General features: G+C 39.0%; 2 protein-coding genes and 1 long non-coding RNA gene across 11 annotated transcripts; all 3 read left to right on the forward strand.

Annotated features, from left to right (window-relative positions):
- Positions 1-8039: 8039 nt before the first annotated feature.
- Positions 8040-10357, forward strand: LOC110898742 (glutathione S-transferase 2-like; the record flags this gene model as incomplete). The annotated part of the gene is made up of 7 exons (XM_022145579.2): positions 8040-8118; positions 8577-8637; positions 8731-8786; positions 9415-9500; positions 9574-9645; positions 10155-10208; positions 10292-10357. Coding segments are annotated over exons 1-7 (474 nt in total), but the record flags the coding sequence as incomplete, so codon positions are not given.
- A 2-nt stretch (positions 10358-10359) lies between these two features.
- On the forward strand, positions 10360-25504 carry LOC110898751. Of its 9 annotated transcripts, none has more exons than XR_004891492.1 (11): positions 10360-11723; positions 11813-12106; positions 13136-13224; positions 14110-18130; positions 18220-18513; positions 19543-19631; positions 20518-21254; positions 23930-23990; positions 24054-24113; positions 24221-24335; positions 25276-25504. It is a non-coding gene; the product is annotated as an uncharacterized LOC110898751 (long non-coding RNA). The 9 variants fall into 9 exon arrangements; XR_004891494.1 differs by having other exon boundaries at positions 10362-11723; positions 20518-20691; positions 25008-25504; XR_004891493.1 differs by having other exon boundaries at positions 10362-11723; positions 20518-20691.
- On the forward strand, positions 22459-23923 carry LOC118491369 (glutathione S-transferase zeta class-like). The gene is made up of 3 exons (XM_035989106.1): positions 22459-22728; positions 23234-23287; positions 23380-23923. Exons 1-3 carry the CDS (start codon positions 22648-22650, stop codon positions 23488-23490), a joined length of 246 nt encoding a protein of 81 aa, XP_035844999.1. The 5' UTR covers positions 22459-22647; the 3' UTR covers positions 23491-23923.
- Positions 25505-25631: the final 127 nt, after the last annotated feature.

The raw sequence follows: 25631 nt of genomic DNA on the forward strand, positions 1-25631 counted from the left end.
GCGGATTACGGGAACTTGTGATGGATGAAGCACACAAGTCTCGCTACTCGGTACATCCAGGGTCAGATAAAATGTACCACGATCTCAAAACAACATATTGGTGGCCTAGCATGAAAGCCCACATCACGACTTACGTCGGCAAGTGTTTGACATGTGCAAAAGTCAAAGTGGAGTATCAAAAACCAGCGGGCCTACTTCAGCAACCCAAGATACCGCAATGGAAATGGAAAGAAATTTCCATGGATTTTGTTACAGGCCTACCCAGATCCCAGCGTGGGAATGATACTATATGGGTGATCGTGGATCGACTCACCAAGTCTGCACACTTCCTAGCTATAAAGGAAACGGATAAGTTCTCCACGTTGTTTCAAGGCACGGGGTGCCCACCTCCATCATTTTGGATCGGGATGCACGATTCACGTCAGAGCTATGGCAAGCGATGCACAAATCTTTTGGCTCACGGTTAGACATGAGCACAGCATATCATCCTCAGACGGATGGGCAGTCTGAGCGCACGATCCAGACTCTTGAAGACATGCTTCGGGCATGTGTTATAGACTTCGGCAACGGCTGGGAAAAGCATCTCCCTTTGGTGGAGTTCTCGTATAATAACAGCTAGCACACCAGCATTCAAGCCGCTCCATTCAAGGCATTGTACGGGCGTAAATGCCGGTCACCTCTCTGTTGGGCAGAGGTGGGGGATAGTCAGATCACGGGTCCAGAGATTGTAGTGGACGCCACAGAAAAGATTGCGCAGATACGGCAGCGTATGGCGGCAGCTCGCGACCGTCAGAAAAGCTACGCGGATAAGCGTAGGAAGCAACTGGAATTTCAGGTCGGGGACCGGGTTTTACTCAAAGTCTCACCCTGGAAGGGTGTGGTTCGCTTTGGCAAACGGGGCAAACTCAATCCGCGATATGTCGGACCGTTCGAAATTGCTGAAAGAATAGGCAAAGTAGCCTACAGACTAAACCTACCGGCTGAACTCGGTGCAGTTCACAACGTATTCCACGTGTCGAATCTGAAGAAGTGCCTGTCAGATGAGACCCTCATAGTTCCTTTTAAGGAACTCACTATCGACGAGCGGTTGCAGTTCGTCGAGGAACCAGTTGAAATTACGGACCAGGATGTTAAGGTCCTCAAGAACACGAGAATCCCTCTTGTTCGAGTTCGTTGGAACTCCCGTCGTGGCCCAGAGTACACCTGGGAACGCGAAGATCAAATGAAAGAAAAGTATCCCCAGTTATTCGCGAACAGTACAACCACTACTGAGGCTGAAGCTACTACTACAGAATTTCGGGACGAAATTCCAAACCAACGGGGGGATGATGTGACACCCCAGGAAAACCAGTGAACGATACAATTTACCTAGCTTCCTGAGTAACCGCATGCTAAATTTTGGGAAGAAATTTCTTTCAGGTTGGGGATAATGTGACAACTCGAATTTCCAAGATTCCTATTTCGCATTTATTGCACGTTCATTGTTTGTGTAGTTAATTATTTGCACAATTTGTTGCTATGGAATTGTATACGTTTTGATACAATGAAGTATATTGTGTGATTGTGCATGGTTATGTGTTAATTGTGATAAATTTGTTAAATGCATAAACTTGGTGGTGAAACTGTGAAATTGTTGTGAGATGGTGTACATGTGTAAAAGTTAATACTTGAGGATGTAGAGAGCAATTAGTGAAATCCTAGTGATACTTAACCCTAATCCCTTTTTCACTAATCATTGCACAAAAATCCAAGCACGTACTTTCACTTTCTCTGGCAATCATCATCACCATCATCATTGGCACAAGACATTCAGCACTTTTGATTCCACATTTTCTCTAGAATCAATACAAGGTAATCGTTTATTGATTGTTTGATTGCTTTCAATCCTTGATTATGTAATACTTGTAAACCCTAATTGATTATTTGATTTGTTGTTGTTCTTGATTCTTGATTGTGTGTTCATGAAAACCCTAGCTTTCATATGATGTTCTGTGATTGTGGTTTTGGATTCTGATTATTGGGAATTGATGTTGATTGTTGTGTAAACGTTGCCTGATGATTTAGATAATTGATTGGTCAAAACTATTGATGATTGATTGATTCTGCATTATGAAAACATGAATTAGGGTTTTGATCGTACGAGGGTTAGTACGTAACTGTTACAATTATACAGAAACGCGTGATTGAATGAATTGTCTGAGTTTTACAACATAATTGTTAGTCAGAGTTTTGGATTGAATTGTCTGAGTTTTGCAACATATTGAATGGTCCGAATTTTGTATATATAACATGGAGTTCGAGCTTTAATATGATTGCTAGAGGTCCAATCTTTTATGTTGTTAAGTGTCCGATCTTTACAAACCACAAAAGTTCCGATCTTTTATGTTGTTTAGTGTCCGAGTATTACATGATGTTGTGATGGTCCGAATTTTAACTCCAAGACCTATGTCCGACTTTTATTAAAGGAGCATAGGGTCTGACCTTTAAACATAAGACATGTAGTCCGAGTTTTGGGCAAAGAGAACTAGGGGCCGAGTTTTAAACCCCCCCCCCCCCACACACACACTATTGTCCGAATTTTTAACCTTCACACATTGGTCCGAGTTTCAGGGGGTGTGTTGTGGTCCGAGTTTCTTGTCTCAAATGTTGTCCGAGTTTTGTAAACCCCCTACCCCTGTCCGAGCTTTAAACCCCCCTCATGATCCGACTTTTAAACAGGGGAAGCCCCCTCACTCCTTGTCCGAGTTTTAGATATGGCAAGGCCTGTCTGACTTTGTGTGATGATAAAGTGAAGCTATGAATGTATGTTATAACATGATTGACCCTGACAAGTTGCTAACTTCGTTAAGACTGCGACACTCTCAAGTATGTGAATCAATAACCATGTTAGTACAAACTGTGATGAACATTAGTGTGAAACATAAAATTGCATGAGAACTTACTAACTGCTTATGTGGTGCATGTTGTCAATTGCCAAACACACTTTGTGACATAGAGTACATGTGAAATATTGCGAATTCGAAACTGATTATGTATACGTACGTACGATAGGTCGTGATTGATTAATTGTGAACATGTAACCCTTTGAGCATACCGAGCAAACCAAGGTGAGTTCACACAGCCAAGGCATGGGGTTCCCAGGGTGGGAATGGGATTGGATTTATTTACTTGTACATCTCTAGATAATGGAACGTAGTGATATGATATGATCCTTGGGTGAGGAAGGTGATTGATAAGATACAACTAGACTAAGGGTACTAATTGAACTGATCTTCGCACACACGCCAGGGTTGGCCGCGATATTATGACTAATCTTCGCACACATGCCTAGGAAGGCCGCGAACTATACTTTAAACTTCGCATACATGCCAGGGTGGCCGCGATACAAACATACCTAGTCTAGATTACTTGAGAACTTTCACTAATCTTCGCATACATGTCTGAAGGGCCGCGATACGAACTAATACGATACTTGACTTACTGAACGAACACAAGGCTTATTATACTATAACAATTACTGAACTATAAACTGTGAACTCGCTCAACTAGTTGTTGATCCTCTGTTACATGCCTTGCAGGTCGTTAGATACATGGAGCTTGCACAGGGAGGAGCTGGTCGTTGTGGGCTTGGATCGTGATAGTTTCGTTAAACACTTATGACATTTCATACTTTATTATGTTGGGTTTTATTTATACGCTTCCGCTAAACAGTGATAACATACTTGTGTTTTTGAACACCTTTCATATTGGTGATTGAATGGCATTTACTTTTACTTATTAATTACATGTTCAATATGATTGGTGGCTTGATCCTGGTCAGTCACGCTCCCAAGCGGTGATACTCCGCGTGTGGATTTTGGGGGATGTGACAGTGTAGGTAAGGATGTTGACATTGTGAAAGATGTTGGTAAGGATGAAGACAAAGATGTTGGTAAGGATGAAGACAAAGATGTTGGTAAGGATGAAGACGTCATTGCAGCCGAAGAACCAGACAGTTATGTCTACTTTGAGGATCAAGATTCTGAGATACTCAGACCTTACATGGAGCAAGAAACTGATTATGAAAAGATATTTGGAGATCCGACAAAGGATTATGACCCTGAAGTGTTGGAACATGCATGGGATTACACATATTGGGATGAAGATGATGATTGGTACTTTGACCCATATGAAGGGGAGCATGGTTCTGATTCAGATTGGTCTTGTTTGGATGATTGTCACTGGAAATAGGCTAGATTTTGTTTGGTTTTAAGTTTGTATGTTGGACCTCTTATTTGTACTAAATGTTGCAATGTAATGTAATCGATTCACTTTCTGCCTCTTATTTGTACTAAAGCAGCCAAACATAAAGACTTGTAAATAAACATGCGGCCATATTTGTATAGAACCCAAAATACAAACTTAACAAACCATACATAAAGGTACAAACCAAAGTTGACAAACCTAACATTGTCTTGAACAAACCATACATAAAGGTAGAAACCTAAGATTGTCTTGAACAAACCAAACATAAAGGTACAAACCAAACATTGTCTTGAACGAACTTGACAAACAAACAAACATAGTCCAAACTTACAAACCATCCATCACTCGTCAAGATTGTAAACTGGTGCACCTTGAGTGGCAGTGTGTGATTCCTGTGAAGCAATGGATTGTTCAGCCCCTTGTCCTTTGCAGCTCCTGACATTGTGACCCATATTCCCACATTTACCACACTTGATGCTACTACCCTTTCTGGTCATTTTACCTCCTTTGTCGAACTCCTTCTCAAGCTCTTTTTCACCATATGCCTTCTTTCTTTTCTTCTTTGGCCTTCCAACTTGTGTATGATGCTTTGGTGGGATGAGTGTTGTTGGACACTCTGAAGGAGTCCACATCTCCGGCCCGTTGATTGGCTCTATGACATTGTAATGAACTTTCTTCCATGTTGACAGCCAATACACTTCATCCACCCACTCTTCTGGTATGCCAGCATCAATGCTATTCCTTGACATATCCCATATGGCTGCAACTGCATGTTTGCAAGGCATCCCTGTCAAATCCCACTTCCTGCATGCACAAGTTTTATTTTTAACATTCACAACACATTGTGATCTCGGACCTGTGACTTGATACTTGTCCGAATCAACCATTAAAACAGACATTTCAGCAGCCTGTTTCTTGATCTCATCGAAGACCTCAGTGGCATGAGGAGTGAGTGGCCCCATACACTTTGCTTGTAATTTCTTGACATTCACTATTCTCTTGGTCATGTGCTCCCGAATGAATTCTAGGCATGTGATAATCGGCTTGTCCCTTGCTCCTACGATTTGTCTGCTAAAAACCTCACATATGTTGTTCAGCAACATATCACATTTAGCTCTTCCAGAAAAATATGCTCTTGACCAAGCGGTGAATGGGATCTCATTCAGCCAGTCATACATAGCTCGTTCTGTTGTCTTAATTTCTTCCATAGCTTTGTTAAAGTATGGAATAGATGTCTTCCTTCCGGCTGACCAAAGAAAATTCTTGTAAAGATCTCCACGCCACTTGGATTTCATGTTCTCATGAATGTGCCTCAAACAAAATCTGTGCTCAACATTAGGAAAAACAGCTAGCATAGCAGGAATCAGACCCTGTGATACAAAATGCAATTAATGACAATATTTTGCTACAAAAGTTTTTTGCAATGTTTTAATTAAGACAACATGACCTTAACAACTTATTACCTTTTGTCTGTCACTGATGAAGGTGAAACAAGAGTTAACCGTACACCCTAGGTCATCTCTCAACAGTTGCAAAAACCATTTCCAGGTTTGTGTTGTTTCTGCCTCAACAAGGGCATAACAAACTGGATATATGCTATTGTTCCCATCAATACCAACAGCACTCAAGATCTGTCCAGGAAATGGACCTTTCATGAAACAACCATCCACACCCAGCAATGGTCTTCCAATCATCTTAAATCCTCTCATCATAGAGGCAAAACAAAAATAAACCCTCCGAAACTGCCTTGTAGGACTAGCTGAGTTCCCACATGGCTCCACATCAATTTTAATTGTACTACCTGGGTTGGCTTTTAGAAGTTCATCACAGTATGACCTTAGCAGACCATAATGTTCTTGGTAATCACCATAGATCTTCGTAGTTGCTATCCTTTTGGCTCTAAAGACCTTAGGAAGTGATATTTCAAGTTGATGCTTCCGAAGCAGTTGACTTTGGATTGCTTGAATTGGCATGTCTGGATTGCTTTCAATCATAGGTTGGATCTCTCTGGCAATCGAACTCATTGTATACAAAGAAACGGCCCTTGTTGTCAAACAATTGTGTTGATTATGAATGGTCTTCACACACCACTTATCCTTGTCTGTGTTCCTTGAGATGTGAACTGCCCAAGGACATGTGGGCTTGGTATGCCTTTTAAGGTGCTTGTATTTTTGCCCTACTTTGGTGCATTTACTATTTTGCCCCTCTTCTCCCTTTCTTTTTACAGGACCAAGTAGTGGTGGATTGCTTCCAAAACATACTACCCTATACCTTAACAATTCATTTTTTAGAATAAACACATCCCTCCTTGCCTTAAGAGCATAATCTTTCACCATCTGATTCATCTTTTTCTTGTCATCAATAAGCTGACCAATATAGAATGGCATATCATTTGGACCTTTTGAAGCACTCTTGTTTCTCCTCCTTATCTTCCTTGCAACCTTATCTGTAAGGGTTGAATTTTCATCCGATCCACTTTCAAAATCCTCCAGGTCTATAGACACATGACCTTCTTCGCTTCTGTCATCATCATGATCCCCATCACTTGAACCATCCAGCTCTTCCCTAGTAAAATCAACATTAGCCCTGAACCTCTGCATATCCACCTCTATTTCATAAACCAAATTATCTTCCTCAACATACTCATAATCAGGATCACTTCCTTCACTCTCTTCTTCATCTTCATTCATACTATGATTCTGATTATTTATTGTAAATGATGCTGGAACAATTACTTTACATGCCCCTACAGGACCTTCACTTGTATTTTCCAATATTGTTGACATCCCGTGTTCAACATACATGTCTATCATGTTGGCTCCTTGACGCACATTAGCAAAGACCCCTACTAAGTCAACATCACATTTTAATGTACTAAGACCAAAATCCAACGAACAGTACGGTTCCTTGTAATGAATGCAGAAAAACAAACCATCGTTGTATCCTAATTTCTTAACCATCTCCTCTAAAACATCAGTATTCAACACTCTACAATCTACATGATCAATGTAGTTCATCTTCCCACCAAGGTATCTCCTATTTGGGTTTTCTACAAAACTACCTCCATGGTGAATTTTAATGGTAAATTGAGATGGGGTTTCTCCTGTAAACACAAATCAACAACAAATTAACACAGAAAAAAGTTAAACTTTTACCTAATTCAGACCCCTTTGTGCTTGCATGTCACTTACGGTACATTTCACCCGGTTCGAAATACTGATCTTCAGCTCGTATCTTCCACAATCGAAGATCCATGCTCGTAACAGACTTCTAATCTGTTGTAATTGTTGAAGAATGCCTGATCGCCAGTGCAGAGGTCTTCAATTTCGATTTAGGGTTTACTTCAGGGTTTCAAAGTGATGAATTGGTGATTAAATGAGGTTGCAGGTCAACACTAAAGCGAAATTACCTAATTGCCCTTTGACCATTAACAGAAGTCGCTAACATCTAACGGAAACATGGTCCGGGGGGTAAAAGTGCGACATAAGGCTGAACAGTGGGGGTTAAAATTGCAATTATTTCCTTAGGGGGGTAGACATGCCAATGACCCCTAACCTCAGGGGGTAAAATTGCAGTTTACTCTAAAATTAAATGTAAAAGGTGGTGATGATGTGGCAATGTTTTTAAGTGTTTTTGTATTTTTTTATTGGGTGGGTTTTTGATGTTTTTGAAGGGTGAGTGTTTTTATGATGTGACAGCTGACTGGACATGTTTTTAGGCGTTTTTAATTGTTCTTAGAGCATCCACAATAGGATGTATGTTGATGTTTTTAAGGAGAGAGACAAGTGAGGTGGATGAGAGATGGTGTGAGGTGGAGGAGAGAAGGTGTGGTGGTGTATGTAGAGGAAAACATGTATTTGAGAAGAGAGAAAGGTGTTGTGAGAGGGAATGAGGAAAGAGGAGAGATGAGAGAGAGTGTTGTTTTTGGATGATAATATAGGGCAAGAGAGAGAATATATGTGATTGATGGGGCAATGCCACCTTGGCATTTGGCACAATAAAAACATAAAAAAAAGACGCCTTATTGGGATGCTCTTGTCACGGAGTTATTCTTAAAACTAATCCCGTGACATCTTGCTCTAAAAACTCAACTCCTGTAGCGTATCTAGAACGTTGACTCTGATGTGATTTTCATCGCGTCTGGTCGTGCTGCGAAATCACCAGGTTTTGGAGCATTGACTTATCTGGTCTGTCGTCTTGATCGTTTACTCAAGAGCTTCATCATCATCTAGATTGATCAATATGGTGTGTTTCTTTCTCTATTCCACTTTCGAGTTTGATTTCTCACACTAACAAACATATTCATTCACATGTAGACAAGTAAGCTGCAGTTGTATTCTTTCTTCATGAGCAGTTGCTCTTTTCTGTCCGCATTGCTCTCAATTTGAAAGGGTTTTTTAATTCATCAAACTGAATGTTATTTGACCACCTAATTACAGATGCTTAATTTCAATCTGTTGTTGTTTGTGTATTGCTGCTAACAGGGCTTGATTATGAATACAAGGCCATTAATCTGTTCAAAAACGAGCAAAGTCATCCTGGTAACCATTTAAATCTAGGGTTGGGCTTGCTTTCTATCTTCTTCTTCCTCTATTTAAAAACAAATTGCTATAATACTTTTGAGACAAAGTAAATCAAACTTGTGGATGAAAATCATAACCAACTAAGGAACTCATGTAACAAAATAAAAATACTCATTTCAAGAAACTATTAGTAATTGAGTAAAATAATTGGCCGTTCACCTGGCGCTATACGCGTGCCTGTATTAGTATACAAGGAACTGAAAAGGGCCATACCCCGGTGCCACGCCTTAGGTGACAGGGGAGGGGGTGTGCCTTCAGTATGAAGGTCAATGGTCAATGCTGCAAGTTTCTAGAATGCGTACCGGAACGCTAGCCACTACAAACGGAAACACATTTCGGATTGATTAAAAACGTGTATCTACTAATTGGAACACCATTATAGTACACAATCGGGAACGGTCCAATTTAGAGATTGGGCTGACTTTGTACCGCGGTACACGGGTCTTTTAGGGTAGCCTGTGACTATGGATGGTATGAACTCCTTTTTTTGTTGAAGGGGGGTTAAAAATAGTAAAATGTGGCACTAACTCTTTTGCAAGACCTATTTATATATTGTAACTTACTACTCCCTTTTGATCTTGTGTAGAGTATTTGAAGATGAATCCTATTGGGTATGTGCCTGCCCTTGTGGATGGTGACATAGTACTTGCTGATTCTTTTGCAATCATATTGGTTAGTAACTTCCTCATGGAAATGCTGTAATTGTATTCCCAAGCTTTTTTATTATTCAATTCATATGATACAGTACCTTGAAGAGAAGTACCCTCAGCATCCTTTGTTACCTCGTGACCTTGTCAAAAAGGCAATAAATTATCAGGTAATATCATTTGGTTTCTTGTTCCCTAGTCCTCTCTCATACACACACACACACACGCTTGATGATGATTACACAGAAAGGCTTATCAATATAACAGTTATTCGCCAGCAACCGTAGAGTGAAAACCACCTCCTTGTGTGATTGATGGAAGCCATTAAGTGAAAACCATGATGTTGGCAGCATTCACATGTATCAAAACAGTTGAATGTAATAATATGCCAATCATGTGTCTGCAATAAAACGAATTCTTTACATGGCAATATGGTATGATAAAGAGATCTTCACTTTCTTAAAACCTTGTTAACATGCTTACATTTTTTAATAAATAGGCAATTTAAGATTACTTGTTTTGGCACATAAATATGTTGAATGTGGTTTTAGTAGTTATTAATGTGTACCGGTACCTTTTATGGTCGTAGATGCATAATCAAGGTTAAGTTTTGTGGTTTATGTGGCGAATTCTTACGTCTTCTTGGTATTTCTGAAGTCACATTCTTACAAAACTGTAGGTTGCAAATATTGTTGCTTCGAGCATACAACCTCTTCTAGCATTACCTGTTATGGTGAGTGAAATATCTTTTCCAAATTCCATCACAATAATTTGCAACACATGAATTTGTATGTCTTTCATCATCCCAACTTGTAGAACTATATTGGAGAAAATGTTGGTGAAGATGTTTATAAGCATGCTGCAAAAGGTGTGACAACCGGTAATTAACGCCCTTTAATTACGCGATTAACAAACGTTTAAGGCAATGATTAATAGCGTTAAGGCACGAATTAACTTAATTAGGCTCTTGGTATGCCTAGGAACGCTTATCGGACGTTACAATGCGCGTATGAGGATTTTCGGGAAATCTGCTGGATATTAAGTGATAACGAACTAACACCGTAAAAATTACTGACAACGCCGACAAATACAAAGTCTATACGTATAACTTATACTTATGAATGTGGTTTTGTGAAAACGTCATGTTTTCGAACAACACAAAACGCAAACGCGAACGAAAAACGCGGAAACAGTAACGCACCGACAATCAATGACGAAACGAAAGCACCGGCTGTGAATTCCGTCTCGATGTTAATATAATATGATATATTTAGCTTCGTTTTTAAATTTTATTACCCGCAGTTGAAAACGGATCGAAAAACGAGTTAGAAACGACAGACGGAACATTTTACGCGATTTTACGCAACCGACGATCGGACGCGCCAATAACGACTACCGACACTAATTACGTATTTTTGATCCTAAAATTTTATCCTACGGAATTTTTACAACGATCGGGTTGAAAACGGGTTCATAATATGCTGACGGGCCACTTGAAACACGAGATGGGGCTTGTGGGCCTTGGGTCCAAGCCCGAGCCCACAAGAAAACCCTAAGTATAAATTGTAGTGTTAACCTTATCTTTGAGATGGGAAACCTCAGACCAAACACGCACACAATCCCATCTGGTCTTTCTTCTCTTTCATTATTCTCTTAAGCAAACCCTAAACACACCACCACACCCACAGAACATTCATCCCTCTCTCTCACACAAGAATAACTCGATCAGATTCCGGCCACTTCTCCGGTGGATCACGAACACCCACAATAGCCCCCCTTTCCCTGCTCCTCTCGAGCTCCGACGTCTGGAGTCGGTGCCGATGAGACCCCATGACTCTCCAACCTTCTCCTCACCTTAAAAATCACCATTTTAGCTCCTTTTTACTCCATTAAAGGACCACCACCAGATGGTGGTGGCGTGCGGTGACAATACACAGAGAGAACAGAGAGAGCGAGAGGCAACGACGGAGGGGGGGGGGTTATTGCTCGTTTTTCTGGCGACCTTGCCGGTGAACTGATGATGCGGCGAAGATGATGAAGACCCGGTGTGATAATGATGACGATGTCCGAAGACGGGTTTTGGGTTTGGGTGACGTTTCAGTTCGGATCAAATTTTGTTCGGGTTTGGCGCCGGTGGTGCTAGGCGGCTTTGAGTTCAGATTTGGTGGATTTTGAATTTCGGCTGACTGTTGATGTTGTGAGTTAGTAATTTGCTCAGAGAGTTTATGTTCTAGTTCTTTTTCTTAAGGTAAATGTCGTATAAACTTCAGATTTCAAAATATATGTTAGTTATATGTATTCTTTTTGGTTAAGAATTAACTGTTCAATACGGGTCAGATCTCGGGTTCTCGGTTTGGTTCGGTCAACAGGAGTCAACGCGGTTAAGGGTTCAGTTCGAGTCATGCTGCTTCGGGTCAGCCGCGCTCAACGGTCAACAGTGGTTTGACTCGGTCAAACCAAGTCAACTCAGGCAATACGGGTCAACTGGTCAACAGATTCGGTTCGGTCAGTGGTTCGGGTCAAGCGGCTTCGGGTCAGACTCAGTCTCGGTTTCGGGTGACTCGGTCAAACCGAGTCAACTCGGTCAACAACGGTCAAACAGGTCAACGCCCGGTCAACACGAAGGACCCGGTAAAGTTTTAAGCGTAGCGAATTAGTTACGTTAGATTTTATATAGTTAAACGCGAAACCGAGCTCGACCGATACCGTTAGTGGTTAATTACGTTTTATTTTTGTCGTATTTGATAAAGATTTAGTATACATTATGTGAATTGATTGTATTATTGTTGAGATTTGACAAAAATACGACGACTTTTTATGTCGGGTTATTCGAAAAACAAAGGGAACTTTGCACGATTTTCGTTAAAAACTTGGTTTACGAAACGTATATTGTTATAAAAACTGTCCGAGTTTTTATTAATAAATGCAAATACGGATGTATTTATTTGGTGACTTATTACTTAACAAAATTCGAGTTTATCATAAAGACATAATTAAGTTAGCGGCGATTTCCAAAACATGTTGAAACTAGAACACTTTTATAAAATAAATATAATTTTCTATATTTATTCAAACATCGATATTTCCGAATACTTTTACAAGATAAATATAACGTTTATATTTATTTTGAACACCGATACTTCTAAACGCTTTTATAAAATAAATATAACTGTTTATATTTATTTCAAACGACGTTACTTCGTATTAGATTATAAAATCAATTTAATCGCTTATATTTAATTTAAATGTCGACTTTAGACTCTCTTACCAACTAAATATAGTTTTTATATTTAGTTCAAATGACTGAATTCGGAGTTTATATTTTAAACTCATGACTTAAAATATATGTATATATATACACACACACACTTTTATTTCCATCTTACGAAAACTAGAACGACACGAACCGCTATCCACCTACGTATGTCTATTCACGACGACTAACACGGCATCGCAAGTATATAGTTATATTTGAATATATATAAATATATATATATATTAATCACTCGAAAACTAAGTCGATCTCGAATAACTATAGAATGGCAATTCTAAGCCAAGATAACACTACCTTAGAGTCGTTTAGTTAACGAGTCGGTAGAGCTCGGACACGTAGTTTAACTATGTTGTTTTATTAGAAAACTTATAAGTATTCCTTCGTAGGAATGTCGTAGTTGCACGCTAGCTAAATACACGTTCTTGGAACAACACTACGGAATCACGCTAAGCTGGCATTGCACAGGAATGTCAAGGTGAGTTCATAACCCCCACTTTTTACTGTTTTACATTTTTTTTATAAATGTTTTCGGGGGTGGAAAGACATGCAAGTTTTGCAAAAACACAATGTTTCGATAAACAAAAATCACATGTTTCTAAACCATTTCGTAACAGGATTTCAACGAACTCAAATGGTTTACCAAAAGGTTTAATCCAAACTTACCGGTTCTTACAACAATACAAGGTTTTCGAAACATGCATGAGTTTCAATGACGTGGGCAAAGGCCCAAGGACATGGGCAAAGGCCCAAGGACATGGGCAAAGGCCCAATAACACTAGGTGTGTAGCTATGGAATTAGATGATAACAGATCACTGTGCGTAAGTAGGAGGATGACATTAGTAACCATTAATCACGTAGTGACCAAGGTGCAAAAGGTATAGATCTATCGAGTTTGAGGCGCGCTCCACTCCGGGTTTGTTAACCCTTTATGAGTGCTTTTGTGATCCCAATTGATAACAAAGTTGTCTCGGTTTGGTTACTTACTTATGGCATAGGTCAGTGTATTAGCTACACACTGATTGATCCTTAGATTCCATAGGTATCCTACATACTATGATTTCAATACCGGTTTACAAAGATAACAGAAATCGTTTCAATACCAGCTTACAGATATGACAGAAAATATTTCATTACTGGTTTACAAACTCAACAGTTACATATATCGGTTTATAAACATAACAGAAAACATTTCGTTATCGATATACAAAGACGACATTTCAAATGCTTTGAGATATTAAGATCTCATAAACCGGTTTTTCAAATGCAAGATTTCAAGTGTTTTAAAACGCATTTGATACAAAACAAACAAACTATGAACTCGCTCAACTTTATGTTGATTTTTCGCATGTTCTTTCTCAGGTTGCATTTTCAAAACTACGGAACGGTTGGAATAGAAGAACCCATGGGAATTCGAGTACTTAGCGGCCGTTCACTGTTTAGAAGTCTTAGCTCAAATACTTCCGCTGTGCAATGAAGATACCAGTCCAGTCACGCCAGCTCTGATATTTCGGGGTGTGACAGATTGGTATCAGAGCTATAGGTTTCAGCGAATTAGGTTTTTGTAGAAACACCTAGGCTTTAACCTCACTATCCTCTAGGGACTTAGATATCAAGAATTGAACGCATACAGAAGGCCTAAGACTCGAATATGGGTTCCAACCGTTGCCAAGAACAATGAGTCAACTGTTTTGATTTTAAACATGCACAAAAGTTGCGTTTGATACACGATACACGAAACAGATTCATACATTAAGCAAAACTTTGAGAGTTTTGGATAACATGCAATTAAGACCTTTGTAAAGCTTATGTTGAAACTCATTAAAGATCCTCATTTAGAAACCGTGACTAACAACTCGGGCAAACGTCATTATCTATATTGTCTATGCTTTTTAGTTACCCGAGCAGGTAATCTACGTGGAACGAAACGCTAGTGCACAAGTATACATGAAACTTAAACTATACGTCAACGGACGTCGGAGTACATCACACACGACTTTCGAGGCAAGGCCTTGGGGAGACCACAATGGTCACGACAACAACGATGCTAACCCCGTCAGCGGGATAACAACAACCGAAATGCAGTACTTTGCCACATGATCTTGCAAATGACACGAATCACGCTGAGGTACATTTAACTGGGATTTCACAACAATCTATACTTACTCTAATGAGACGCACAACTATTGGCGCTGCAAAAGAAGTCACACGTCTTCGCATTTCCCCTATTTCATGAATGGCAAATACGCAATGTTCGGCATTCCATGGTAATCTCATCTAGCAACCGATCATCACGTGAACTTCCAGGTAAAGTCCTTAAATTTCTTTTGTTGAAATTTCGACTTCTTGCATATAGTGAGTAGATTTTTGCATTTCTACTCCCCCTTAATGGTCATTTCATCACGGAGATTTTCTTACATAATAGCGAATACACAATTGCTTCATTCTAGACAAATTCATACGTTACACATGCGTTGTTTGTTACGCATGTTGCTTCACTCGAAATTGTTGCTTTATCCAATCATTGCATTGTGATCTAAATGACCTACGTTATTGTTAAGTGTTGACTCCTTGTTATCGAGTCAACGGATCTCTTGGAAAACTCGGTTTCTTTTGTGTGGTATACATGGTTTTTCATTGTAACCATGTCGAAACTTTCTTATTGATACATGCATTCATTGTTGGAATGTGTTCAAATCAAGTACAATTGTTGAACTTGCTCGTAATATATATTCGATTCAAGACTCCATATGATGGATTGAGGCCATCATATTCGAAATAACCCCAACAAGCACTTTATTTGCTTTGAACCATAACAAGCTTGTTTGGTCTTCGACTTCATTGAATCGTTTCTTTGAATACGATCACCTTGTGGTGGCGTTCTCACGAGTTTGAAGCTTGCGCTAATCTCGTTGCTCACATTATGTACGAATTTAATTATTTATTTGTTTATTGATATTAAATCCGCTTTGTTGGTTTATCATATTAAAGCAACCTTAACACAATCGTGTGTTAAGATAATGGTACACAAATTTATGTCATATTCCGGTGTACCTCTTAACGGTTCATTCATCATCAATCGAACATTTTGCGATACTTAGTGCTCTTTCATCTTTGATCGAAAAACATTATTTATTTGTTTCATTTCAATCGAAAATCCTATGAGATTTGTTTGAAACAAACATTCAGATTTACTTTGTTGAACCTTTCATCTGATTTCATACACGGTGAACTTGTTTGATCACCACTATTATTGAATTATTTCAATCTCTACGACACCTTGTAGTGTCGGTATAAACTTGTAGCTTGGGCTAATTATGATCGAGCGTTTCCTGCAAAACACAGGTGATATTTGTTCGGTCACCGCTATTATTGAATTGTTTCATTCACAACGACACCTTGTGGCGTCGGTATAAACTTGTAGCTTGCGCTAATCATGATCGATCGTTTCATGCAAAACTACGTACGCTCTTTGTTTCATTCACGTACGCTCTTTACACCAGGTTCGGTTGTATTTCATTTTGGTGTATCCTTGCAACACGTTGATTCTATTCATTTAATGGTTCAAGAGTTGATAAATCATTTTTATGATTCTACTTATTTGAGTTTGTTGAATTCGAGTTTCACTTATACAACAACCAACGCTAGATTTCGTTGGTAGTAAATTCTATTGTTTCAAAAAAATTGATTTGCATATTGTGAACGTTCATTCGGAATTCTCTTGGTCGAAATTTCCTCCCTTGTTGAACCCCGTAAACTTGGTCGCATTGGTGATATACTACGCTTCGTTCACTTGACATCGATTTCTAGAACAAACTCAGTTGAACCATTGGGTTCTTATTAATGCAAAATGTCCTTACGTTCACGTAATCTGAATAAGTCTTAACTTGATTACGCGGTCATTCACTTTGGTATTATTCGGACTTACCTGCGAACAACACAACTCTGAGGAGATAACATAGACTAAATTTCGAGGACGAAATTTCTACAACAGGGGGAGAATGTGACAACCGGTAATTAACGCCCTTTAATTACGCGATTAACAAACGTTTAAGGCAATGATTAATAGCGTTAAGGCACGAATTAACTTAATTAGGCTCTTGGTATGCCTAGGAACGCTTATCGGACGTTACAATGCGCGTATGAGGATTTTCGGGAAATCTGCTGGATATTAAGTGATAACGAACTAACACCGTAAAAATTACTGACAACGCCGACAAATACAAAGTCTATACGTATAACTTATACTTATGAATGTGGTTTTGTGAAAACGTCATGTTTTCGAACAACACAAAACGCAAACGCGAACGAAAAACGCGGAAACAGTAACGCACCGACAATCAATGACGAAACGAAAGCACCGGCTGTGAATTCCGTCTCGATGTTAATATAATATGATATATTTAGCTTCGTTTTTAAATTTTATTACCCGCAGTTGAAAACGGATCGAAAAACGAGTTAGAAACGACAGACGGAACATTTTACGCGATTTTACGCAACCGACGATCGGACGCGCCAATAACGACTACCGACACTAATTACGTATTTTTGATCCTAAAATTTTATCCTACGGAATTTTTACAACGATCGGGTTGAAAACGGGTTCATAATATGCTGACGGGCCACTTGAAACACGAGATGGGGCTTGTGGGCCTTGGGTCCAAGCCCGAGCCCACAAGAAAACCCTAAGTATAAATTGTAGTGTTAACCTTATCTTTGAGATGGGAAACCTCAGACCAAACACGCACACAATCCCATCTGGTCTTTCTTCTCTTTCATTATTCTCTTAAGCAAACCCTAAACACACCACCACACCCACAGAACATTCATCCCTCTCTCTCACACAAGAATAACTCGATCAGATTCCGGCCACTTCTCCGGTGGATCACGAACACCCACAATAGCCCCCCTTTCCCTGCTCCTCTCGAGCTCCGACGTCTGGAGTCGGTGCCGATGAGACCCCATGACTCTCCAACCTTCTCCTCACCTTAAAAATCACCATTTTAGCTCCTTTTTACTCCATTAAAGGACCACCACCAGATGGTGGTGGCGTGCGGTGACAATACACAGAGAGAACAGAGAGAGCGAGAGGCAACGACGGAGGGGGGGGGGGGTTATTGCTCGTTTTTCTGGCGACCTTGCCGGTGAACTGATGATGCGGCGAAGATGATGAAGACCCGGTGTGATAATGATGACGATGTCCGAAGACGGGTTTTGGGTTTGGGTGACGTTTCAGTTCGGATCAATTTTTGTTCGGGTTTGGCGCCGGTGGTGCTAGGCGGCTTTGAGTTCAGATTTGGTGGATTTTGAATTTCGGCTGACTGTTGATGTTGTGAGTTAGTAATTTGCTCAGAGAGTTTATGTTCTAGTTCTTTTTCTTAAGGTAAATGTCGTATAAACTTCAGATTTCAAAATATATGTTAGTTATATGTATTCTTTTTGGTTAAGAATTAACTGTTCAATACGGGTCAGATCTCGGGTTCTCGGTTTGGTTCGGTCAACAGGAGTCAACGCGGTTAAGGGTTCAGTTCGAGTCATGCTGCTTCGGGTCAGCCGCGCTCAACGGTCAACAGTGGTTTGACTCGGTCAAACCAAGTCAACTCAGGCAATACGGGTCAACTGGTCAACAGATTCGGTTCGGTCAGTGGTTCGGGTCAAGCGGCTTCGGGTCAGACTCAGTCTCGGTTTCGGGTGACTCGGTCAAACCGAGTCAACTCGGTCAACAACGGTCAAACAGGTCAACGCCCGGTCAACACGAAGGACCCGGTAAAGTTTTAAGCGTAGCGAATTAGTTACGTTAGATTTTTTATAGTTAAACGCGAAACCGAGCTCGACCGATACCGTTAGTGGTTAATTACGTTTTATTTTTGTCGTATTTGATAAAGATTTAGTATACATTATGTGAATTGATTGTATTATTGTTGAGATTTGACAAAAATACGACGACTTTTTATGTCGGGTTATTCGAAAAACAAAGGGAACTTTGCACGATTTTCGTTAAAAACTTGGTTTACGAAACGTATATTGTTATAAAAACTGTCCGAGTTTTTATTAATAAATGCAAATACGGATGTATTTATTTGGTGACTTATTACTTAACAAAATTCGAGTTTATCATAAAGACATAATTAAGTTAGCGGCGATTTCCAAAACATGTTGAAACTAGAACACTTTTATAAAATAAATATAATTTTCTATATTTATTCAAACATCGATATTTCCGAATACTTTTACAAGATAAATATAACGTTTATATTTATTTTGAACACCGATACTTCTAAACGCTTTTATAAAATAAATATAACTGTTTATATTTATTTCAAACGACGTTACTTCGTATTAGATTATAAAATCAATTTAATCACTTATATTTAATTTAAATGTCGACTTTAGACTCTCTTACCAACTAAATATAGTTTTTATATTTAGTTCAAATGACTGAATTCGGAGTTTATATTTTAAACTCATGACTTAAAATATATGTATATATATACACACACACACTTTTATTTCCATCTTACGAAAACTAGAACGACACGAACCGCTATCCACCTACGTATGTCTATTCACGACGACTAACACGGCATCGCAAGTATATAGTTATATTTGAATATATATAAATATATATATATATTAATCACTCGAAAACTAAGTCGATCTCGAATAACTATAGAATGGCAATTCTAAGCCAAGATAACACTACCTTAGAGTCGTTTAGTTAACGAGTCGGTAGAGCTCGGACACGTAGTTTAACTATGTTGTTTTATTAGAAAACTTATAAGTATTCCTTCGTAGGAATGTCGTAGTTGCACGCTAGCTAAATACACGTTCTTGGAACAACACTACGGAATCACGCTAAGCTGGCATTGCACAGGAATGTCAAGGTGAGTTCATAACCCCCACTTTTTACTGTTTTACATTTTTTTTTATAAATGTTTTCGGGGGTGGAAAGACATGCAAGTTTTGCAAAAACACAATGTTTCGATAAACAAAAATCACATGTTTCTAAACCATTTCGTAACAGGATTTCAACGAACTCAAATGGTTTACCAAAAGGTTTAATCCAAACTTACCGGTTCTTACAACAATACAAGGTTTTCGAAACATGCATGAGTTTCAATGACGTGGGCAAAGGCCCAAGGACATGGGCAAAGGCCCAAGGACATGGGCAAAGGCCCAATAACACTAGGTGTGTAGCTATGGAATTAGATGATAACAGATCACTGTGCGTAAGTAGGAGGATGACATTAGTAACCATTAATCACGTAGTGACCAAGGTGCAAAAGGTATAGATCTATCGAGTTTGAGGCGCGCTCCACTCCGGGTTTGTTAACCCTTTATGAGTGCTTTTGTGATCCCAATTGATAACAAAGTTGTCTCGGTTTGGTTACTTACTTATGGCATAGGTCAGTGTATTAGCTACACACTGATTGATCCTTAGATTCCATAGGTATCCTACATACTATGATTTCAATACCGGTTTACAAAGATAACAGAAATCGTTTCAATACCAGCTTACAGATATGACAGAAAATATTTCATTACTGGTTTACAAACTCAACAGTTACATATATCGGTTTATAAACATAACAGAAAACATTTCGTTATCGATATACAAAGACGACATTTCAAATGCTTTGAGATATTAAGATCTCATAAACCGGTTTTTCAAATGCAAGATTTCAAGTGTTTTAAAACGCATTTGATACAAAACAAACAAACTATGAACTCGCTCAACTTTATGTTGATTTTTCGCATGTTCTTTCTCAGGTTGCATTTTCAAAACTACGGAACGGTTGGAATAGAAGAACCCATGGGAATTCGAGTACTTAGCGGCCGTTCACTGTTTAGAAGTCTTAGCTCAAATACTTCCGCTGTGCAATGAAGATACCAGTCCAGTCACGCCAGCTCTGATATTTCGGGGTGTGACAAAAGGCTTTGCTGGTAAGTCATTACTTGACTTTCTTTCCAGCCATTCATGAAGGTTTAAAAATAAAAAAACAAGAAAGGTAAAAACAAGAAGGGTAAGGATTCTGGTTCCTCGAAGGGTCCTAGGAAGCGAAAGGCTTCCCAAAACTACGCCGTTACTACACAGGCTCAAGCTGCACCAAATCAGCCTGCGCAACCACTTGCCAAGAAGCCTTATCTAGGCAATGCACCTTTGTGCAACAGGTGTAACGGTCATCATCAGCCACACCTCCAGTGTCGTCAATGTACCAACTGTGGAAGACCTGGTCATCTTGCCGCTACATGCCGCATTCCTGCTAATCAGAATCGGGCAGTTCAGAACCCGGCTCAACAAGTTGCTCAACCTCTTGCTCAACAACAAGGTCAAGTTGCATGACCTCACTACCCACCAGGTTCTTGTTATAACTGTGGGGATCTGACACACTACCGTAACCAATGTCCAAGATTGGTGAATGCGAATCCAGCTCAGGCTCAGGCTCGAGGTCGAGTCTTCAACATGAATGCACAAGAGGCGCAAGCGGACAATGAAGTGGTTAACGGTACGTTCTTTGTTAATAATCAACCCGCATCTGTTCTTTTTGATTCTGGTGCCGATAAGAGTTTTGTGTCGTTATCTTTTGAGCCATTGCTTCGCGTGTCTAGAACGAAACTAGGTAAGCCTTTGACAGTAGAAGTTGCGAGTGGTAATCCCGTTGTTCTTGATTCTGTTCTTCGCAATTGCCAATTGAACCTTAACGACCATATTTTTCCTATTGACCTCACGCCCATGCAACTTGGAAGCTTCGACATTATTGTGGGTATGGATTGGTTAGCCAAGCATCACGCGGAGGTAGTTTGTTTTGAGAAGATTGTTCGGGTGCCGCTTTCGTCAGGCGAGATCCTACAGGTTCGTGGTAAGAAACCTGCTAGTAGTCTCAAGCTCATGTCTTGTACTCAAGCTCGGAAGTATCTGCGAAAGAACTATGTGGCCTTCTTGGCACATGTTACAGCAGATAAGGGCAAAGGTAAGTTTATTCAAGATATTCCTGTTGTTCGGGATTTTCCAGAGTTGTTTCCTGAAGAGTTACCTGGTCTACCCCCAGCCCGACAAGTTGAGTTCCGTATTGATCTCGTACCTGGTGCAAATCCCATTGCCAGAGCTCCATATCGTCTTGCACCGTCTAAGATGCAAGAGTTGTCTAAGCAGCTTCAGGAGCTATCTGACAAAGGTTTTATTCGCCCTAGTTTTTCACCTTGGGGTGCTCCCGTTCTTTTTGTCAAGAAGAAGGATGGATCCTTCAGGATGTGCATCGATTATCGTGAGCTAAACAAGCTTACCATCAAGAATTGATATCCCCTACCTCGCATCGATGATCTCTTTGACCAGTTACAGGGTGCTTCTTATTTTTCGAAGATTGATCTTCGTTCTGGGTATCATCAACTTCGTGTGCATAAAGAAGATATTCCCAAGACTGCCTTCCGCACTCGTTATGGGCATTATGAGTTCACAGTCATGCCGTTCGGTTTGACTAATGCTCCTGCTGTTTTCATGGACTTGATGAATAGGGTTTGTAAGCCTTATTTAGATAAATTCATCATCGTTTTTATTGATGACATCTTGATATACTCTAAGACGCAAGCTGATCATGAGCAACATCTTCGTCTTACTCTGGAACTCCTAAAGAAAGAGCAACTTTTCGCCAAATTCTCCAAGTGCGAATTTTGGCTTGAGGAGGTTCAATTTTTGGGGCATATTGTCAACGAACAAGGTATTTATGTAGATCCCTCCAAGATCAGTGCGATTAAGGATTGGGATACGCCTACTACTCCTACTGAGGTTCCTTGTGGATGGTGACATAGTACTTGCTGATTCTTTTGCAATCATATTGGTTAGTAACTTCCTCATGGAAATGCTGTATTTGTATTCCCAAGCTTTTTTATTATTCAATTCATATGATACAGTACCTTGAAGAGAAGTACCCTCAGCATCCTTTGTTACCTCGTGACCTTGCCAAAAAGGCAATAAATTATCAGGTAATATCATCTGGTTTCTTGTTCCCTAGTTCTCTCTCATACACACAGACACACACACACACTTGATGATGATTACACAGAAAGGCTTACCAATATAACAGTTATTCGCCAGCATTCGTAAAGCTAAAACCACCTCTTTGTGTGATTGATGGAAGCCATTAAGTGAAGACCATGATGTTTGCGGCATTCACATGTATTAAAACAGTTGAACGTGCCAATCATGTGTCTGCAATAAAACGAATGCTTTACATGGCAATATGGCATTTTTTTTATGATACTGAGATCTTCACTTTCTTAAAACCTTGTCAACATGCTTACAATTTTTAATAAATAGGCAATTTAAGATTACTTGTTTTTGCACATAAATATGTTGAATGTGGTTTTAGTAGTTATTAATGTGTATAGGTACCTTTTATGGTCGTAGATGCATAATCAAGGTTAAGTTTTGTGGTGAATTCTTACGTCTTCTTGGTATTTCTGAAGTCACATTCTTACAAAATTGTAGGCTGCAAATATTGTTGCTTCGAGCATACAACCTCTTCTAGCATTACCTGTTATGGTGTGTGAAATATCTTTTGTTAATTCCAAATTCCATCACAATAATTTGCAACACATGAACTTGTATATGTCTTTCATTATCCCAACTTGTAGAACTATATTGGAGAAAATGTTGGTGAAGATGCAAAAATTCAATTGGTTTATAAGAATGTTGTAAAAGGCTTTGCTGGTAAGTCGTTACTTGACTTTCTTTCCAGCCATTGATGAAGGTTTAAAAATAAAAAATGAACTAAAAGTTGTGACCTGTAAATTGCAAGTATAAAGTTAGAAAGTTTTATAAATCTCAATAGCTATGTTTCTATCTATGTATATATATATATATATCAAATAAACATTATTGTATGATTGGTCAGTAGGTATTAAACAGTTATTTCATATGCACAAAGTCAAAAGGAAAATGCAGAACAATACTGAACACAATATCATTGAAAGATATGTGAACTTGTAGCGAAGAACGATCTTCGGTAGTTATATATAACTACATCAGAAATATGTTACGGCTGTACATTTTTGTGAAAATAATATCATGAATTTTTATTTCAAACGTTGGAACTGATAGTAAGACTAGCTTTATCATGTTACCACTGTACTGTTATTAATCTAAATTATAAGAGGTTTGCCTGATTGATGTAAACTAATGCAGCTTTGGAGATCTTACTAAAGATCACGCTGGGAAGTATGCAACTGGAGATGAAATTTACCTGGTATAAATTCTTTTACAAAATATCTAGTGTAATTATATATAGCGACGAACATTACATATGCAGGCTGATCTGTTTCTGGCTCCACAAATCATTAGTTTAAAAGTGAGATTCAACTTTGACATGGTATGCAGCTTCTCAACATAACTGTCCACACTTCTGAAAGTATTATATTAAAGTAATAATTTTCAATTTAGTTTGTGAAATTTCGTATTATTCGTTTGTTTGTACAGAGCGACTACCCTCTACTATCCAGGACGTGTGAGGCATACAAGCAGTACCTGCCATTCAAAAGGCCCTGCCAGAAAACCAGCCAGATTTTCCATCAACTGAAGGAAAAATCTAAAGGTACCATCTTAAAGTCCTACTGGAAACTAATTGTCAAAAACTAAGTGGCCTTAAATCCGGATTAATACCTTTGAAAGCAAAATAGATAAGTCATTTGAGTAGAAAATGTAAAGTCATCTTGCATGAAGCTCCATTAACTTTCAATCATACATTATGTGAAGTAGTACGCATATTGTCACACCCTGCTCGTAGCGGAAGCGCGAGGTGTGATCTGTTGGTTCTCATTGCATAACGATATAAGTAAACATACTAAATGAATAAAACATACTCCATTGCCATTACCATAACTGTTCAAAAGATGCTCAACATACATTAAGTTTATAATTTACAAACCATTCAAAGAAAATAAGTTGTTACTATTTCATACATCCAAAACGAAAGTTTTAAACATTAAGGCTTTGTCCACTATGCCACCGCAAAGCGGCAGTATAATAGATAAACCCTTCAAAAGATGGCATGGAGTCTTGATACTTGTTTCTTGAATTAGAATCCCTGACAAGGTCCACTAATTCCCTGAAATACATGTTTAAGTAGAAAAATCAACAAACGTTGAGCGAGTTCATGCAGTTTAGTTGTGTATGATACATCCGAAAAATGTAGAATGTATTTGTATTTGAATCAAATATAGTATGAAAAGCGTCAATGAAATCGTGATCATTAATGTTTTGCAAGGACATTAATATGTGTGACGAAATAGGAAGCAATCCAACCCTGGACGATTTTAATTGTATCGACACCATGTCGTAGGGCAACAAACGCACTCCTAGGCAAATGAATGACCATGAGTGGGGCTTGCTAAAACCCATTAGATCTAACCCTTTTGTTCCTTGGTCCAAACTTGGATTAATGGAGCTTTAGTTATGGCCCTAATTTCTCACATGATCTAAGGTGTTTCATTCCTTGACTTATCATACTATTGTACATGTATTTTCCCTGATAGTTGTAAAGCTTGAAAAGGATTTAAGATAAAAAGGGGACATGAACTCACAGAATTGCATCCGTAAACTGTATGTAATTGTAACCTCACTTGTAGTTGTCTTGAATTGTATCACGACCTACAAAGGTCCTAGATTTGTTAAACACTTCGGTCTTTGTATTGGCTCATGTACAAGTCTTCTATCTTGAAAATGTATTAAGACTTGTTTGTATTTGTTATTCATTGAACTGTGTATTAGATGTATGAATTATTAAACTGTTATATATATATATATATATATATATATTTCACCAAGTGTGTATATATATATATATATATGAAATCTTGTATCTTGTGAGTTGTATACTCGGATCTTGTCC

This window comes from Helianthus annuus, chromosome 4, assembly GCF_002127325.2.
Source record: "Helianthus annuus cultivar XRQ/B chromosome 4, HanXRQr2.0-SUNRISE, whole genome shotgun sequence".
Classification (NCBI taxonomy): Eukaryota; Viridiplantae; Streptophyta; class Magnoliopsida; order Asterales; family Asteraceae; genus Helianthus; species Helianthus annuus.

Bases quoted from the DNA above. Each gene is read 5' to 3' on its own strand.
- LOC118491369 (XM_035989106.1), top strand. From the start codon at position 22,648: ATGATACAGTACCTTGAAGAGAAGTACCCTCAGCATCCTTTGTTACCT. The intron at 22,729-23,233 runs GTAATATCATCT...ACAAAATTGTAG, and splicing joins AAAAGGCAATAAATTATCAG to GCTGCAAATATTGTTGCTTC. The intron at 23,288-23,379 runs GTGTGTGAAATA...CCCAACTTGTAG, and splicing joins TTCTAGCATTACCTGTTATG to AACTATATTGGAGAAAATGT.